This window comes from Perissodus microlepis, chromosome 1, assembly GCF_051167445.1.
Source record: "Perissodus microlepis isolate ML-2025 ecotype Zambia chromosome 1, ASM5116744v1, whole genome shotgun sequence".
Classification (NCBI taxonomy): domain Eukaryota; kingdom Metazoa; phylum Chordata; class Actinopteri; order Cichliformes; family Cichlidae; genus Perissodus; species Perissodus microlepis.
The window spans coordinates 16,436,858-16,453,908 of record NC_140461.1 but is presented as its reverse complement, the minus strand read 5'-3'; the positions used below and the strand labels follow the sequence as shown (position 1 = coordinate 16,453,908).

At 40.0% G+C, this 17,051-nt stretch overlaps 2 protein-coding genes and 1 long non-coding RNA gene across 6 annotated transcripts in view; 1 reads left to right on the top strand and 2 right to left on the bottom strand.

The window, feature by feature from the left end:
* kiaa1549lb (KIAA1549-like b) overlaps window positions 1–7,921 on the bottom strand; it is a 58,264-nt gene extending 50,343 nt beyond the window's left edge. The window contains exon 1 of one of the 2 annotated variants that reach the window (XM_084932201.1): window positions 7,396–7,921. In XM_084932201.1, the coding sequence (XP_084788327.1) occupies window positions 7,396–7,615 (220 nt within the window). In that variant the 5' untranslated portion in view covers window positions 7,616–7,921. The remainder of the gene's footprint in view (window positions 1–7,395) is intronic. The other variant, XM_084932193.1, reaches the window with a different exon arrangement.
* Window positions 7,922–8,254: 333 nt separating this feature from the next.
* On the top strand, window positions 8,255–11,063 carry LOC146393633 (uncharacterized). Its single transcript, XR_014800551.1, has 2 exons — window positions 8,255–8,401; window positions 8,799–11,063. It is a non-coding gene; the product is annotated as an uncharacterized LOC146393633 (long non-coding RNA).
* hipk3b (homeodomain interacting protein kinase 3b) overlaps window positions 9,361–17,051 on the bottom strand; it is a 54,338-nt gene continuing 46,647 nt past the window's right edge. For 2 of the 3 annotated variants that reach the window (XM_084932212.1, XM_084932222.1), the window contains exons 15-16: window positions 16,511–16,650; window positions 9,361–14,386 (exon numbers count right to left, since the gene is read on the bottom strand). In XM_084932212.1, the coding sequence (XP_084788338.1) occupies window positions 13,916–14,386; window positions 16,511–16,650 (611 nt within the window). In that variant the 3' untranslated portion in view covers window positions 9,361–13,915. The remainder of the gene's footprint in view (window positions 14,387–16,510; window positions 16,651–17,051) is intronic. The other variant, XM_084932231.1, reaches the window with a different exon arrangement.

Below are 17,051 nucleotides of genomic sequence, written 5' to 3'. Positions count from 1 at the left end.
ATACACGGTTTATGCAGTAAGTTAAGAAATTTTGCTCATCAACATCTGAGGGGTTGACCTGTCTCAGAAACTGAGGACACTGCACACTGGCATGGGAGTGACTTCTTTTTCGGAAAGGTAGCCATATCCTAAGGAATACCCTGCATGAATATCATTTGTATTAAAAAACTGCTGAAATTAGTAACTAAGACTTTAAATTGATCAGCAACGTGATTGCTAAGGTCATCATTCCGTGAACAATAATGTAGTTTTCTCAACAAATCTGAAAGTAGGAAGCATTTTTGGCATTTTAACCCATCCATTTACAATATCTAACAAAAGCTAGATGTGACTGACAATTTGTCAGTAAACATCTGATAAACAGTAAACAAGATTTAAATCACTCCATCTATAACTATATTGACTATTTATGCACCCAGATATCAAAATCTTGGTCTGTTCACATCTTAGTTTGTTTGAGCCAAAAGGTCTTAAATCCTTTACGTCTTTAAAATTCAAGCATGCGACAAACTCAAGAAATGCTAACCTAAAATAGCTAATAAAGCCCTATCCATTTGAATGAATGTACTTCAGCTCATTAGGTCACTTTTCCACATTCTACGAGATGCTCTTGATTTGCTAGGCTTAGATAAATAACGCATCATCCTCATCAGTTATATTATTACATGAAGGCTGGTGACAACCTGTGTAGCTCGGCCCACCTTCAGCCACTGCATGATAACTGTAGCAGCTATGCGAGAATGCAGTACCTGTAAACACTAACATAAACCTCTGAATTTAATTCACTTGAACTTCAGTTCCCCTAATATGATAATCACTAAATTCAAACAGACAGATTCTATCCATACAATTGCGTCACATAAGTTGATCTTTCCTGACATTTCCTCAAGGATCAGGCCATCTTGTAAGGCAGTCCAGTGTTATGCAGTGTGTGCTCAACAGTGGCCTTGTGCAGAGCAGTGTGGTGTATTATACAGCGTGTCCCAATAAATCAGACGGCACGCTGTTCTTTCTTAAGCAGCAGCAGAGCCAAGCCTTCATCGGCCATCAAGCTAAACCAAAGAGCCAAAATAGAAAAGGACACAGGAGGGAAAAAGAAGAAAGCACATAGGTATAGATAGATACTGGAGAGAAACATGCAGAAAGCTCTCTACACAAACAATAGGTCCTGATTTTACAGAACTATACATGGGGCAATGTGAGGCAGATGGTCTATGATATTAATTAGAAGCTAGTTTGCCCTTCCTAGAACACATCTATGTGTTGTAGAAATGCTGCCTGCATGGCAGTGGAGGAGGGGAAACAAGGCATGCCCCTTTAAGATTAGATGGGAAAAGTCTGAAAGAGAGTGAATTATAGCAGAGATAAATAACAATAAATGTTCTTTGTTCTCAGAGTGATTGCCAGCATTAATAGATTTTAATTACTTCACAATATCCGTTCAGCATTTTCATTTTTTTCATTCCTATAATTTTAAAGTCCAACTGTCTCCCAGTAAAACATCTGCATAGCCTGCAAAAAACGGCAGATGGAGAACGAAACAAAGTTGTTTTTCTTGTGTGTGTGTTTTGCAGCATTTTTGCTTTAATAAATTGAGTTTTTAGTTTAATAACTGGTCAGAAAGACAAACATTTGCAGCACAACAGAATGCAATTAAATTATAAATGCACAGCTGATGCTCCAACCATCTAGAGTTACACACACTCCTGACATAAACATAGATCTCAAGCCCTCCTGACACACTTCCACGCAATATGTTTAAAGTTGTGCGGTAAGTCTCTGCAATGAGACAAAACCAACAAAATAAACAGGTAAATTGTTCTCTATATGGGGCATGAATCAGCTGGTGTTTTTAATGATGCCTTTCAACTGTTCTTTTTCCTAGGTGGAATGATTTTTTAGCATACATCTTTCATGACCAAATACTAAAAACAAGAATAGGGTGCAAAAGTTTGAATTTATTTTGGATTTTCTCTCAAAATTATATATACAGGATCAAATATATAGAACCCCACTAAAAATTGGTCACATGGCCCTTTGCACATTGCAACTCAACCAAATGCTTTTGTTAGCCATCAACAAACTTGGCACTCTTCTTGGTAGAATTGGTAAAGTTCATTTAAACAGGTTGGTTTCCTGTCACAGATCCAGCAAATTTTCAATAGGGTTGAGGTTGTGGCTTTAGAAAATCCACTCCAGAAGCTTGATGTTACTCTGATTTATCCATTCCAAACTTCATTTTCATGTGTGTTTGGGATTATTGTCCTGATGGAACATCCAAATTGTGTCCAAGCTTTAACCGTCTAGCTGCCGATTTGAGGTGAAGTTTAAGAATTTCGAGGTAGCCCTCATCCATTTCCATTTTGTGCAATGTACCAATGCTACCGGTGGCAAAACTGCACCCAAGCATGATGCTATCACCACAGTGCTTAAAAGCTGGTAGAGTTCTTATTTTGCAAAGCCTCACCTTTACGCCTCCAAACGTATACCTCTATTCAGTACATGTGAATAGTACTCATTGATCAATGGTCATGACAATTTGCTTATTAATGATCATGAAACTGACTTCATGGCCCATTGTTAGTCAGTGGTGCTAGTTTCAGTCGTTACGCAAACGTACTGCTTATAAGGTTGGGGAAGCCAGCTGAGACTGAAGAAGTCACTTGGATGGGTGACGAAACGTTTCTCCCAGTGAAAACACAATGTCCAGATGAACAGAAGCAACTATTTGGGTTTTTGGATCAGTGGTTTCTTTCTTGGTCGCCATCCTCTTAGTCCTTGATTATGTAAAACTTCCTTCACTGTGGACAGTGACACCGGTGTTTCAGCAGTTTTTAGTTGTGGCAGGCTTGAGCCTTGGTGGTTCATTGATTGTTCGTGAACATCCTAACCAACTTGCTCTTATTTGAGGGTGACAGTTTGGGTCTTCTTCCAGTCCTTGGCAAAGTGTTGACAAAGTACTTACATACAGTCATTTAAACTAATGATCTTGTAACCTGTAGTAGAAATGGCTCCAAGAGACCTTCTTAGATCTTCACTGAGTTCCTTGGCCTTTGCCATTGTTCAGAGTGCTATAAATCAAATCCTTATGCTGACAAAGAGAAACTACCAGTTGTAGTCAATCATGATCATTAACAAGAAGTTAATAGGCCTACAACCCTAACTGAATATACAGGGTGGGCCATTTATATGGAAACACCGTAATAAAATGGGAATGGTTGGTGATATTAAAGTCCTGTTTGTGGCACATTAGTATATGTGAAAGGGCAAACTCCTCAAGATGGGTGGTGACCATGGTGGCCATTTAGAAGTCGGCCATCTTGGATACAGCTTTTGTTTTTTCAATAGGAAGAGGGCCATGTGACACATCAAACTTATTGGTAATGTCACAAGAAAAACAATGGTGTGCTTGGTTTGGAGATCTCCCGATCTGGTCTCCCGATCTGACCCCCTAAGACACTATCTTTGGGGTCATCTGAAGGCAATTGTCTATGGTGTGAAGATACGAGATGTGCAGCACCTGAAGCTACGCATATTGGATGCCTGTGCTGGCATTTCTCCTGCGGCGTTACTATCAGTGTGTGAAGAGTGGGAGAAGAGGGTTGCATTGACAATCCAACACAATGGGCAGCACATTGAACACATTTTATAAGTGGTCAGAAACTTGTAAATAACTCATGAAAGAATAAAGTTACGTTGAAACCAAGCACACCATTGTTTTTCATGTGACATTACCAATAAGTTTGATGTGTCACATGGCCCTCTTCCTATTGAAAAAACAAAAGTTGTATCCAAGATGGCCGACTTCTAAATGGCCACCATGGTCACCACCCATCTTGAGGAGTTTGCCCCCTCACATATACTAATGTGCCACAAACAGGACTTTAATATCACCAACCATTCCCATTTTATTACGGTGTATCCATATAAATGGCCCACCCTGTACTCTTCAAAACCCACAGCTCATGTAGACAGTGTACCAAACCAACAGGGAGTGGTGTTTAAAAAAAACAAACAATCTGTAGAAGTTAGTTTCACACTGACCATCCTGACAGCTCCGAAAAGACTAATCTAGATGCAAGAAAACAGAAAACACACACAAAAAAGAAAACTGCACAGCGAGAAAGACTTAAAAAACGCAGGCACACAGATAGTGTCACGAGCCACTCAATTCACATTACCATTCATTTTATGAGTAAAACCCCCCCAGAATGTTTTGCAAATAGGAAATGGCTTTAAATCTTACTTTCATGCCTGCTTTCAATGAATTCCTAAGCACAGAGTGATGACTGGCAACAGCTCAGGGATGGCTTCTCATACTCAGAGGTCTATGAGGTTAACCCCGCGTCAAAACCAAGCTGTCAGCACTCATAAGCGAACGGGCGGGCTGTGCTCGCAGGAGTAAACAGAGCTTACGTCAGAAGAAGTCAGTTGATCGTGGAAGGAATACAGAAGCCTTTGCTTAGCTCGCTCTTCTGCATGTCCCTGGGCATAATTTCAGCAGCTGTTAATAAGAAAGCAATAAAGCCAGCACGAGATTCTGTGAATTTATTCAACAACAATCTAACATGAGGCGAAAGCTTAGTCTTTGCTTGGAAAATTACTCGAGACACACACGCTGACGCAGCATCTCACATTGACTCTGACTGGTGAGGGCTCTGAAGGGGAAATGTCATTGTTAGTCAAAAATTGGTGTTACCATAGAAACCACATGTTGTTCTGGTTCAGCAGTGAGTTCAGAAAACTAAGTGTTTTTTTTAATTAGTAATCCTTAGAAAGGCATACACAAATATAGCACTAAACCAGAATATATATTGTATATTAGTTTAGGGAAATGAAATCCTAAGCAAAAAAAATAAATAAAACAAATGAGCTGCTCAGTGCTGTTTCTTGCACAGTATAATGAGGACAATTTCTATAACAGAGGTCAAGCATTTATCTATAATGATAAGGTGAAAGTGTGCTGACAGAAAATTGAAATGTTTTATTAACAAACATGCATAAATCCTTAATTCTGGGCTTTGTAAAAGCCACTTTGGCAGAGCTTTATGGATAAGTTTCTGCAGGTTTTGAACACCTGGATTTAGCCAGTTTACCCAGATCTCCCAGGCATAACCTAATCCTATCAAGGTTTGTCAGATAGGATGAAAAGCATCTGTGAATTGCCTCCTCTAAGTCTTTGCAGTTTGATGGCTTTTTTTGTTTTCCTGATAAGACCAGAAAATTATGTTTTCTTCTACCCAAACTCTAGGCCATCGGTGATGTTTACTCAAGAGTGGCTTCAGTTTATCCATTCTACCATAAAAGCCTGATTTTTGGAGTGCTGCTGAGACAGTCGTCCTCTGGTCTCTGTAGAAGGCTTCTGAAGCTTTGTTTTTCCTTTTTTCCCCCCTCTCCTTTATTTAACCAGAAAGTCCACCAGAACCTCCTCAGCATAGGCATAGGGAGCATGAGAGCAGGGGAACCCCACACCCTTGTGTGAACCCCTGTGTAACCTGCTGTTAAGCAATAACCACTAAACCACCAGATAGCCAATTTCAGGCGTCCTGAAGGTTCCAAACTTCTTTCACGTCACCTTCACCCCATTGTGCTCCTTTAAGAATTCAATGCTATAGAATGCTTTCTATTAGTACCTACACATTTAACGATGCCCTACAAAAGTTTAAGCTAAAAAGAGAATTCATTAGACATCGAGGTCTAATTTTATAAATGTCTGAGCCTCTGTTAGTGTTGGCCACCTCCACACAGTACTAGGTTTTTTCTTGATACATAGAGGATAAAGAAAAAGAAAAATAGCATCAGTATTCCCATCGTTTCCCATTACATCTCAATGATAATTGGAGAAAACGTAATGGACCCCAGTCAATGTTGCATGAATTAATTTATAGAAGACTGCAGTGTTCAAGTTTCTGTGTAATAATTTTGTACTTTATATCCATTATGTAATAGTATTATTTTTATTTGTATTTTATTTCTTTTCTCTTTTTTTTTTTGCTATAGCTCATAAAAGGAATGTTTTATGTCCTTTGTTGGACATTTAAATGCAAAAATCTGTCAATTAAACTTCATGTGGTGTACATACTCTCATCAGCTGAATCAAATGTAAGAAAAGGTGAAATTGTGTTTTGGAGGAAAGAGTGCAGGTTCCACTGATGCTACCTAAAAGACAGCACACAGATAAATGCAAAAACATCACTTAAATACTGTAAAAAAAATGCACTTCTATCTGTACAACTCAGGTGCTGCTGCTGTGTTCATGAGTTTAAGAATGGATGTGCTGACTGTGAAAAGGAGGAGGTGGTGGGAGGGAGGAGGAGGAGACTCTGCTACTGTAGCAGTGCATCAGCAGAGGTGAGACTACAGCCACCACTACATCACAGTATGCAGACTGGAAAAGGCTGATAGAGCCACTCTCAGTTTAGTTCCTGCAAAGAACACCTTGTGTTTGTTCTGTTTTCACTCGTGGACACACACAAGATTTCAAGGACACCTGTGCAGTCGAGGCAGTGCACATGAAGAGACTGACTGTCTTGTTCTTTTGTTTCAACCACTTTTCCCGGCAAACGGTGATGGCTGAAGGGCAGCTAAGTCGGCCAACCTTACCCCAGCTGCCTCACATGCCAGAGGAGACAAACAGACCAACAGTGGGCAGCAGTATGTGTGTCATTAGTGCTGACCCAGATGCTCTGAAACACTGTCCTGTGACCGCACTGCACTGCATTCCCAGAATAACTCCTTACAGCTCATTACTGGCTGTAATAATGGGGCTTAATAGCCTCTGTCATTGAAATGCAACACAAATAAAATGCCATCAAAGGAACAATGGGGAAGTGAAGTTGAATTGGGAGACAACGTTGAGGATGAGATTGCTCATCCTGAGGAGAAACGGAGCTCTGTGCTCTGTGCAGTGCAATCTGATCAGTGAGACAAAGGCTTCAGGCTCAGGTGAGCGTTACATCACATATGAGCAAACCCCGAGTAGACCAGAATCAACAGCATCCCTAAAATATCATCTCGTGGCAGTGCCGTTTATAAGAGACCTTGTCCAGGGGAGTATTTTCTCCCTAATCTCATTCATTGCAGAAGCCCAACAGTGTATCACACTGTAGAGATTTGGATTCATGGCTAAAGGATAGAAGTTTTCTTTTCCTTTCCTAAAAATGATTTAGAAATCTGTTGAGCAGACCACAGCTGCATCCACACAGCCCGTGAATCACGCACCCAGCAGCGGATTACAAAACGCTGCCCGTGTTAAACAAAAGATCCATTTTCCACTCAGCATGTTCTCATTCTTCCACAGCAGATGTCACAGCCTAGATGTGAAAAATGTGAACGCATAAAAATCACACTCTGCCACGGCATGTTGGAGCAGATAGCGCGATGGCGCGTGCTTACCCTCTGCGGCCAAAGAGCACCGGACAAGAAGTAAAAGCACTGCTACAGACAGCAGACAGTTTGCAAGCATCCCCGCTGCTCCGACTCGCAACCTGGTCCTCAAACACCTCCCCTCTCCTCCTGCATCCGTCCGCAGCAGCGAGCACCCACCGGGGTCTGCCCCGCCGGTTCCCGCCACTCTGGGGTGACCTGTCCGCCCACTCCTCAAACCGGGAGCCATATCCAGTGGACAAGTTGCTGAAGTTTCGCTCGTGAATAATACATTGGATCGCTGTGTGAACGGGAAACAGGGCCGTCCCGCGGTCTCGTCGCGTGTCCAGGTCTGGATGGTGGGGGAAGCGGCGCTGAAGGGAAATTAAGAAATGTGCCCTATCGCCCCTCTCCGCTCGGTCCACCCATCATCACTGTGTGGCGCAGGGCGGCGCGCGCACTTTGCCAAAGGTTTGACATTTAGCTGTTGGCGGTGAAGTGCCACATCCAGACCTGGTCCAGGTGGATGGCAGGCATTTACTTGTGCACAGGCAACATTCAGTCATGAAAGAAAGGCCAGCCTACCGCTGATTGGTTACTGAATGATTTTGAAGTGTGCCACCTTCCTGGCCAAACTGGGCGAATTAACCTCTCTGTTAATTGTAGTGAGAATGGAAGCGAGAGGGCAGGACGACCTCTTCTGGCGGTAACTCGTTAAGAATCAGATTTCTATGTGGAGCTGGTTAAAAAAATGATGGTTGGTCTTCTTTGCGCTCTTGCATGTGTGGTTGATATTAAAAACGACAATAATCACGTGAGACTAGCCTATTAACACGTACATTGTCTTTCTTAATGGTTACCGTAATTAATGCGTGAATACCTAATTGTGCGGATAATGGCTGTTGTACCTCTTGATGTCCACAGGATGGCAGGCCAGACCCAGAAAACACAGCAGGTCGTCAACACCAAAGCCCACTGAACACGATTTTTTACCAAAAGAACCTCATTTGAACATTAACACGTCTTTCCGGTTGAGGTAATTTAGCAACCATAATCATTTGAAATTTTTCAGAATTGTGCTCACTCGTGTTTCTTATTTAAGAATGTGTGGAACAAGCTCCAGGTTTTAATTCGGGAGACACTTTTCTGCCGCCGATGTTTTTCTGCTTTTGACGCATACCCTCCCGTTTTTACCTCCTATGAGTTTCTACAGATGACAGCTGTTGATTTTTAATTTTAAATATAATAGATTATATTATAAATAAATTATTAATAATATAGATTTTAAGCATATAGTTGGGACTGGATCAGGTGACCCTGAATCCTCCCCTTTAGTGACGCTGCAGTAGATCGAGGCTGCTGGGAGCTTTCTTCTTATTAACGTTTTATCACTGTGTCATTAGCCATTATTCATCTTTTTTACTCTTTCACAGTGTCTTTTGTCCGGTCTTCCTCCCCTCATCCCCAACCGGTCGCAGCAGGCGTCTTCCCCTCACAGACCCTGGTTCTGCCGGAGGCATCTTCTTGTCAGAAAAGGGAGTCCTTCCTTCCCAGTGTCACCAAAGTACTTACTCATATGGGCTAATCTGATTGTTGGGTTTCTCTGTACAATATAAAGCTCATTGAGGGAACTGTTGTGATTTGGAGCTTTCAATCACAGCACACAATCTTCTTCAGTAGGTGCAGTTTATTGTGTTCAGGTTCAAATTTCAGTTTCATCCGAACATATTCATGTTTGGAGATTAAATGCAACAAATTAACTGACAGAAAATTCATCTTTTGTCTGATTCCAGGTTCTCATGTCTGATAATTGAGCAGTTTTCTCCTGAAACAATTCTAAAGGATAGTCTTTTTGTTTATGACAATAAATGTCAAGATACTACCTTGCAAACTCTACTTTTCCTGCCATTCACCCACTAAAACCAATAGAAATGAGTCCAATCCATCATTTATATTAATGTGCATTAATGTGAATGAACAGACCAAATCAGAAAGAACTGCATCAATAGATTTTTTTTTAATTCAAAGTGAATCTTAACAATAATACACGATAAAGTCTTATTTTGACACTCACCAAAAGAGTCACCTGGAAAACCCGCTTAATGTGACAAAGTAGAGAAGGCTTGGTCACACCTAAATCACTGAGAACTAGAGAGGAAACACTATCGCAAACTGTAAAGAGACATCACATCCATAGAGTTAGTTTTCCCAGTCCTCATACTGTAAATATTGCACAGTGCAATTGCTACATGGCAAACTAGTGTAGCAGAAAATTAAAAAAGCAAACGAACCAAAAACAGGAGGAAATAAAAGCCACAAAAAAAAAAAAAAAAAAAAAAAAAAAAATCTACAGGTATTAAAACAGTAACAGTTCAGATTTAATTATCAAGTCTAATTGATGAGCAATCCAAACAGATGATTCCATAACTTGCAGTGTGAATTAACTCTGAAATTGATACAGGTGACCAGAAAACTGAAAATAAGAGCTTGAGTAAAACAAATCTCATATTAAAATCAAACAGTTACACAGTAGCACAATTAGACTAATACACACCCTGAATTAAGATCTCTAAAGGATAATACCGCAGCAGAGGATTTTTTTTCCATATCAAAGTCATAACATTAATAGAAGTAATTTTACAAATGACTGTTTTATCTGTTAAATGTTACATGAATCCTCAAAAAAAAAAAAAAAAAAAACCGAAAAGAAAAGAAAAGAAATGAAATCAAGGTGTCAATCTTGTGGAAAATTAAAAACAGTTTTAAGATTTCTCTCCTCTTGCATCCATTCTTTTCCTAAACAAGTACGGGAGAGTTTATGCAGGCGCATTGCTGGTGAATACCTTTGAAGGAATCAAAACACAGATTACATTTCACATGCTTATTATTGGGGGAACTATTTCAAGCACTAATCTGCCAAGTCCATGCCTTGTCATCATAAGCTTTCTTTCCCAAAGGGATATTTGAGTATGATCAGTAAAGCATACAAGTCAGACAAAAGCTATTAAAAAACATACAACCATATCAATGTCAGTGGCGAAATGTGGAGTATTGCACTCATGACTGACAGAGAAGATGACAACCTCCTCGACAGAGCTCTTTTCGTCCAGTACCCAGAACAAAAACACCCAGATATACTCTTGCTGGATATAAAACATAGCTTCTGATTTTTAAAAGGCCAGTGTTGTCAGCCATGCTCTGGTTACTCCCACTCAGCTTCAGCTTGCATGATAGGAGCGCTGCTCTAGGCAGTCAGCTTCTAGGCAGACAAAGTGAAGCATCTAAGGTGTACATGCAAGGTAATGTAAAGCATGGAGATTATCTAAGAACACTTGGTGGTGCAATGACCGCACAATGTAAAGTATTGCATCTGCTGTTCAGCCAGAGTGACTATCCAAAGACCATTGAGTGAGTGTCATTCAAAGCGCACGCATGTGTGTGTTAATCAGAGAGGTTTTACGTGGCGACTGTTTGAAACAAGCGGAGAACCACCACTACGCTGTTCATGTGTATAAGCTGATCAGAGTCACTGTGATGAAGTCCTACTTTGAGTAGTTTTTATTCTCTGCTTCTTGTTTTTCTTACTTTCCTCTTTAAACTCTTGGTCAAATGTCTGTTAAAAACTTGTCCATTCTACACTGTAGGGAACTGTTACTGAATTCTACGCCTTCCTCAAATAAATTGGGAAGAAATCACCAGCATGAATTCTCACTTTCTGAATCTCAAGGCACATAAACAGTGCTGCTCACACTGTCTCAATTTCAAGAAAGGACATATCACAACGGTAACGGTTTCGCACCGACAAAACATCGTTTTGATATTAGACACTCATAAAGGGGAGAGCGATCTGAACTCAAGGCAGTTTAGAATATCAAACTGTGAAACTGATATCCTAGCCAGATATAACATTGAACAGATAAAAGGGCTGCAATAAATACTTTGATCAAACCAATTTAACAATAAAAACAAATCAGAAAACGTCATTTTAGAACAGAAAAATTGGGCTAAATTTCTCTCTTACAGTCTAATCACCCAAACCCTAACAAGCCTCCCTACCTCTATAAGTGCTTAGTGGCAAGTGCGTTTGTGTGTGACTAGTGGAAACAACACAGAAGTCTTCCAATGGAACACAATGTTTTTGTTTTCTTCCCCCCCCCGGCATCTCGCAGTGCCCTCATAACCCACGAGAGTACTGGTAGCACACCGTTTACTCACAATAAAAAAGTTAACTCAATCCTGCAAGCTACAGCTTCAGATGTGTACAAAACGTCAATATGAAAACATACAAAAATTAAGTTACATCGATACATCATTTATATGCAGTGACGAGCCCAAAAGGTTAATAAGGATAAAATACTGATGCAAAAAACACGCACCCCGAGAAACGACAAATGCAACTAATGTTCATCATCAGCAATACAGTAGTTACAATGACACTTCAAATATGAACGCAAAACACAAAAATCAAAACCACTTCTATTTCAGATAATTAGGGACCTATACAAAAATAGCAACGCTAGGTTTAAACTCAGAGAGAAATCACCTAATTTCACAGCTATTGAAGTGGCAATCGTATAGCAGCTTATCTATGATACATTCAAGAAAGAAATGATACGACTTATTAATTGCCCAATAAGCTAGACAAAACCTCAGCTGTTTTTTTTTGTTTGTTTTGTTTTGTTTTTTTAAATACAACTTTTTTTTGTTTTAATTTAACCCCATTCTACAACTACAGTACAACTGAGGTCTATGCAAACAGAATAGCTACCTTGCTCAAGAAATGAATTACAGTCTTTGGTGCTGCACAAGCAACTTCATTTGAAAAGAAAAAGACAAAAAAAAACCCACACATGTAACTAGTAAAACAAACAGAAGAAAACAAAACAAAAACGCACACACGCAGCATATCTACATATATATAGACTGGTGCTACCGTCTTATATATGTATATATATCCTCCCTGACGGAATGTATAAAATAAGCAGTTGACACCGATAAGCTGTAAGCCTTTAACAAATGGTATAATGTAAAGTGAAAAAGTTAACTTTGTCACACATGCATAAATGAGAGAATTGCACACAATTAACTCACACCTTATCAAGCATCTGTACTAAATAGTCTAGCTCTATAATATATGTCCATATATGTGTGTATATCAAATACTGCATGGTTTGCTCAGGCTTAGAAGATTCCATACTGTGAATTAATTTGCATTTTTTCTTTACCTAATCAAAGCCATGCCCACCACACTTCTAAACATCTAAAAAAAAATTAAAAAAAAAAAGCAAAAAACAAAGTGAAAACACTCAAAAACGAAAATACGAAGACGAAAAATGAAGAATAATCAACGACTATTTAGATTGTATTGCAGTTTCAAACAGTACAAATACTGTTAGTAGTAAGAGTTTCACTGAATAGAAAGTGATTATCAAATATTAAGCAATATTCAGTACTTGCACTTTGTACACTAGTTCATTCGGGAACTGGAGAATGAAAAAAATAAAAGAATAAAATGAACCGAATGAAACAGCAGGCATTTGCAACAGCAAAGCACGCTGTTCTACTTGAAAGAACAGAGGGGAAAAAAATTAACTCACTACACGCTGAAATATACACAGACTCCAAAATATAAGCACCGCTATCCGCGATACATCACATCCATGCAGGCTATGCATGGACATATACACATGTGCATATATATACACTCACACATAGGATGCATCGACTGATTGGAATTTCAAGTGCTGCAGTCCAGTACATTAATATTCATGTATATAGTCATATATAAGTAGTAACATTAACAACCTCAAATATGTAAGGCACTATGGCTGGGGACAGTTATACAATGCAGCGAGTCTTGTGACACAAACAATAAGAGCAACGTCTATGCATCTTTCCGTTTACATTTTTGCTCATGCAAGACCACATGCAGCGTGAGGAATAACCCTATTTAATTCGGTTAATTGACTTGACATTGCTAAACACCAAAAGACACCGAAAAGGTACAAATACTTCAAACGCAGTACAACGTACACTGTGGACGACATGTGCATCTGTCAATCTAGAGCTAGAGACTGGGATGGCTTTACAAAGATGAATGTGTCTTGCACACACGTAAGAAGGCAATATAGAAAAATAGCTGGGATCAGGGGTGCAAAGTCTAACTATTCAACAACACCCCAATTATTCACCTGTCTTGAGGAGTATTCGTAGAAGATCCAATGCAAAGATATATCAAATGTGCAAAACACATTAAGTGTGAGTTTAACTATTCATTCATTCTTTCATTCAGTCATTCATACGTTACTTCCTTCTTAATTTTTGCCAAATCATCTCTACCATTGGAACTCTTTTTTTTTTTTGTTTTTTGTTTTTTAAAGCTTGAAGTTCAATTACACTCAAGTCTACATGATTCAAAAAATAGTTTGCTTTCTCTGTGGTTGTGCCATGGTTTTTCAGAAATAAAAACCATGTTGTTTGTGGTTAAAGATATATTTCGCCCTGCTCACTTAGCCCTCAGGTGGTATGAAGGGTACCTGAGCAGCCATGCTCAGATGTAAGGGTACTGGTTTATTTTGGTAGGGCTGAGAGGGAAACTGCCGTAGGCGGGAGAGGCAATGTAGGAGTGCGGGGGAAAGAGGGGCTTGAACTGGCCCTGGGGGTGCAAGGTGGGGGAAGGTAGCAGCCGGGGGTTGATGCCTACTGCGACTTGATGCACAATGCCTGCCGGATGGGAGATGCTGTAGGTTGGCTGAAGGACGGGGCGGGTGGCCCCAGGAGAGGCCAGGAGGTGGGCCACAGGTGCAGCTGTGACCAGAGGACCAGACGGAGGGTAAGACAGTATGGTGGGCTGGGAGTGCGGATGTCCACCAAGGTGTGGGTGGGGGCCCGTAGTGTGGTTTGGGCTGCTGTGGGAGAGAGTGAAAGTGTGCCCATGCATGGTGGGAGGGATGTAGGCCTGTGGTCTCCGGTGGGAAAAGTTCCCGTTCCATTCCTGATGGCAGGAACTGAAATGTTGCACCTGAAGGAGCGAAGAACAACAACATTTCACATTCAACGACCTCAGATTCATCGGTACCGAGTGAGTCTTTGCGAGCCACTAGATGCTGCTGTTTCCATGCGCTTGCATGTAAACATCTTCCATGTTATCAGTCACCGACAGCGGCATCATCTGCTTGTGTACCAATGCACATAAGAGTAAATGAACAGTATCAAAGTAAAATACCTTCATCTTTAAAAATATTTGGAAACTTAAATCATCTGACACCATTTGGGAGCACTGCTATGATGTTGCTCCTCCCAGGGAAGTTCCACTTACAGTATGAACTTGACTGCTGCACTACCTCAAAAAGGAAATATTTGAAATTCAAATGTTGTGCTCTTTATCACACATTAAACTGTAGTGAGTGTAGTCACAAGTACCTCTGTTACTTTAATAATATCATGTTATTTTACAAGTTGCCATTGCTGCTTCGCATTCCAGAAAAAGACTTGACGCTGACAAAAATTATAAGATGAGACGTTCATAAAGACACACCAGGATTATTTCTGCCTGGAGCTAAAACCAAGCTTTTTATGCTTTTGCTCAGACTTCTTTTGAAGAAGAAACAAATTTTGCCCTTTCAGGATAAGTTTCTTATGTCAAAATTGTTGTTCTCAAAATCTCAAATTTGTGCAAATAATTTTACAGTCAATATTACTTGATGAGGCAGATATAATTTTTTTTCAAAAATAAGTTTACTTGTACTAGAGATGGACCGATCCGATATTACGTATCGGTCCGATACTGACGTAAATTACTGGATCGGATAGCGGAGAAAAATTAAAAAAATGTAATCCGATCCATTAAATATCAAAAAAAAAGCACCTCACAAAACTTGCGACATGGCGTAACTCGGCTCATGACCGTAGCACGTCGCAGCAGTACGCGTCACGTGATAGAGCGGCTGTGTGTATTTGTAGCCTCGCTAGCAATCCGGCATTTCATCTCCGAGGAAGTTATCCCAGAGAGAAGTAAAGCAAATGTGTAAGTTCATCTCTGAATGTTTGTAAAGCATTCCCGCGTTAAGCTTAACAACCGATATATGGAGCGACTGCCTCTCTCTCTCTCTCTCCTGCTGCTACTTCAAACGTGAAACTGATTAATGATCAGCTGATCGGCTTTTCTGTCGCGAGTCCGTCTCTCTTGTTTGTTTATTGCCCACTTTGCGCCAGAAAGAGGAAACCAGTGTCTGAACAACATCAGCACGTTTAAGCTTAATAAGCTGTTTTTAGAATTTTATGTTCTACACCAGGATCCTTTTCTACGTAGCTGACGGCTGGTAACTGTGCAGGGGCGGATCTAGCAAAGTTTAGCCAGGGGGGCCGAAAAGGGAAAAGGGGGGCACAAAGACATACTTTTCTTTCTTATTCTCATTTAAAATGTCTAGCTTTTAATAAATAATTATCTGAATCTTACACCCAAGTTTTAATCTGATGTAAAATGTATAGAAGTCCATTACTGTAGATAGTAACTATTAAGTCTAATATACCCTAGTAAGCTATAGTACTTTTTCCTTTGGGAAGGTACGATCTGTGCAGTCTGCAATTCTGTTGAAGAAAGATGTTGAATCTATTTAATTATTCTTGGAAAATAATTTATTTCTGTGCATTTTTTTCACACTGCATCAAATTAAAGTTGATTATGTCAATTAAGCATCATGAGGCGGGGGGTGGTTCCCTATTTTTTTTTTTTTTTCTGGGAGTTTTAGAACCCTATTAGTTAGGTTGCTTACTCTTTAAAATACCAGAATAGGGAGGATGGAGTAGGTTTAAGTTTATTAGATTGATCAGTATTGCTGAACTATGAAATATTTTGGGTGCAGTGTATTTTTTGCATACAGGTATAACAGAATAGCTTTAGTGGTTTTGGGGTTTTTTTTGTTTTTTTTTTTAAACTTGAGTATGAACTTATACAAAAAGCAGCAAGATATTAAAAAAAACTGTTTTATTGATTAAACAACACACTATATTGGATTCATATCGGTATCGGCAGATATCCAAATTTATGATATCGGTATCGGACATAAAAAAGTGGTATCGTGCCATCTCTAACTTGTACTAGTGTCTTTATTTACGTTCACGGTATGCGACTGCATGTGCTTACCTGCCCAAAGCCAATAGGCTGCTGTTGCTGGGGCTGGAATGCAGGGGTAATTTTCTGAGGCCTGTTGAGGAGGGGAGTGGAGTGATGATGTTGTCGCCCAGGAAAACTGCGCCCTTTGGACTGGCATGAAGACTCTAAGCCTGAGGAAGCAGGTCATGTGAAAAGGGGCACAGAAGAGAAAACGGAAAGACTGAAATGACGCTTATAAACACAAACAACACAGTGTCCTACTAACAATATTAGATTGTAAATAACAGGCAAACAAGATTGAGCCAGAGATCCAACTACATCCAGAGAAATGGCAACATTTGTGGCAGGAGGCTCTGAAGGCTTATTGGTGATTTCAGCTGTGCTTGATCAGTTCCAAACCATTAAACACAGTTATATCTGTTCTTTCATTTAGATGATTATAAATAGATATGTTTTGGGGATCAGGGAGGAGTTTGTAACTAAGCTTGTTCATAGAGCTTATAGTGGGGGTCAGACCACTGGCTAAAAATACACATGGCAGCCTTAGAATAGGAAGCTGTGCCCTTTTATG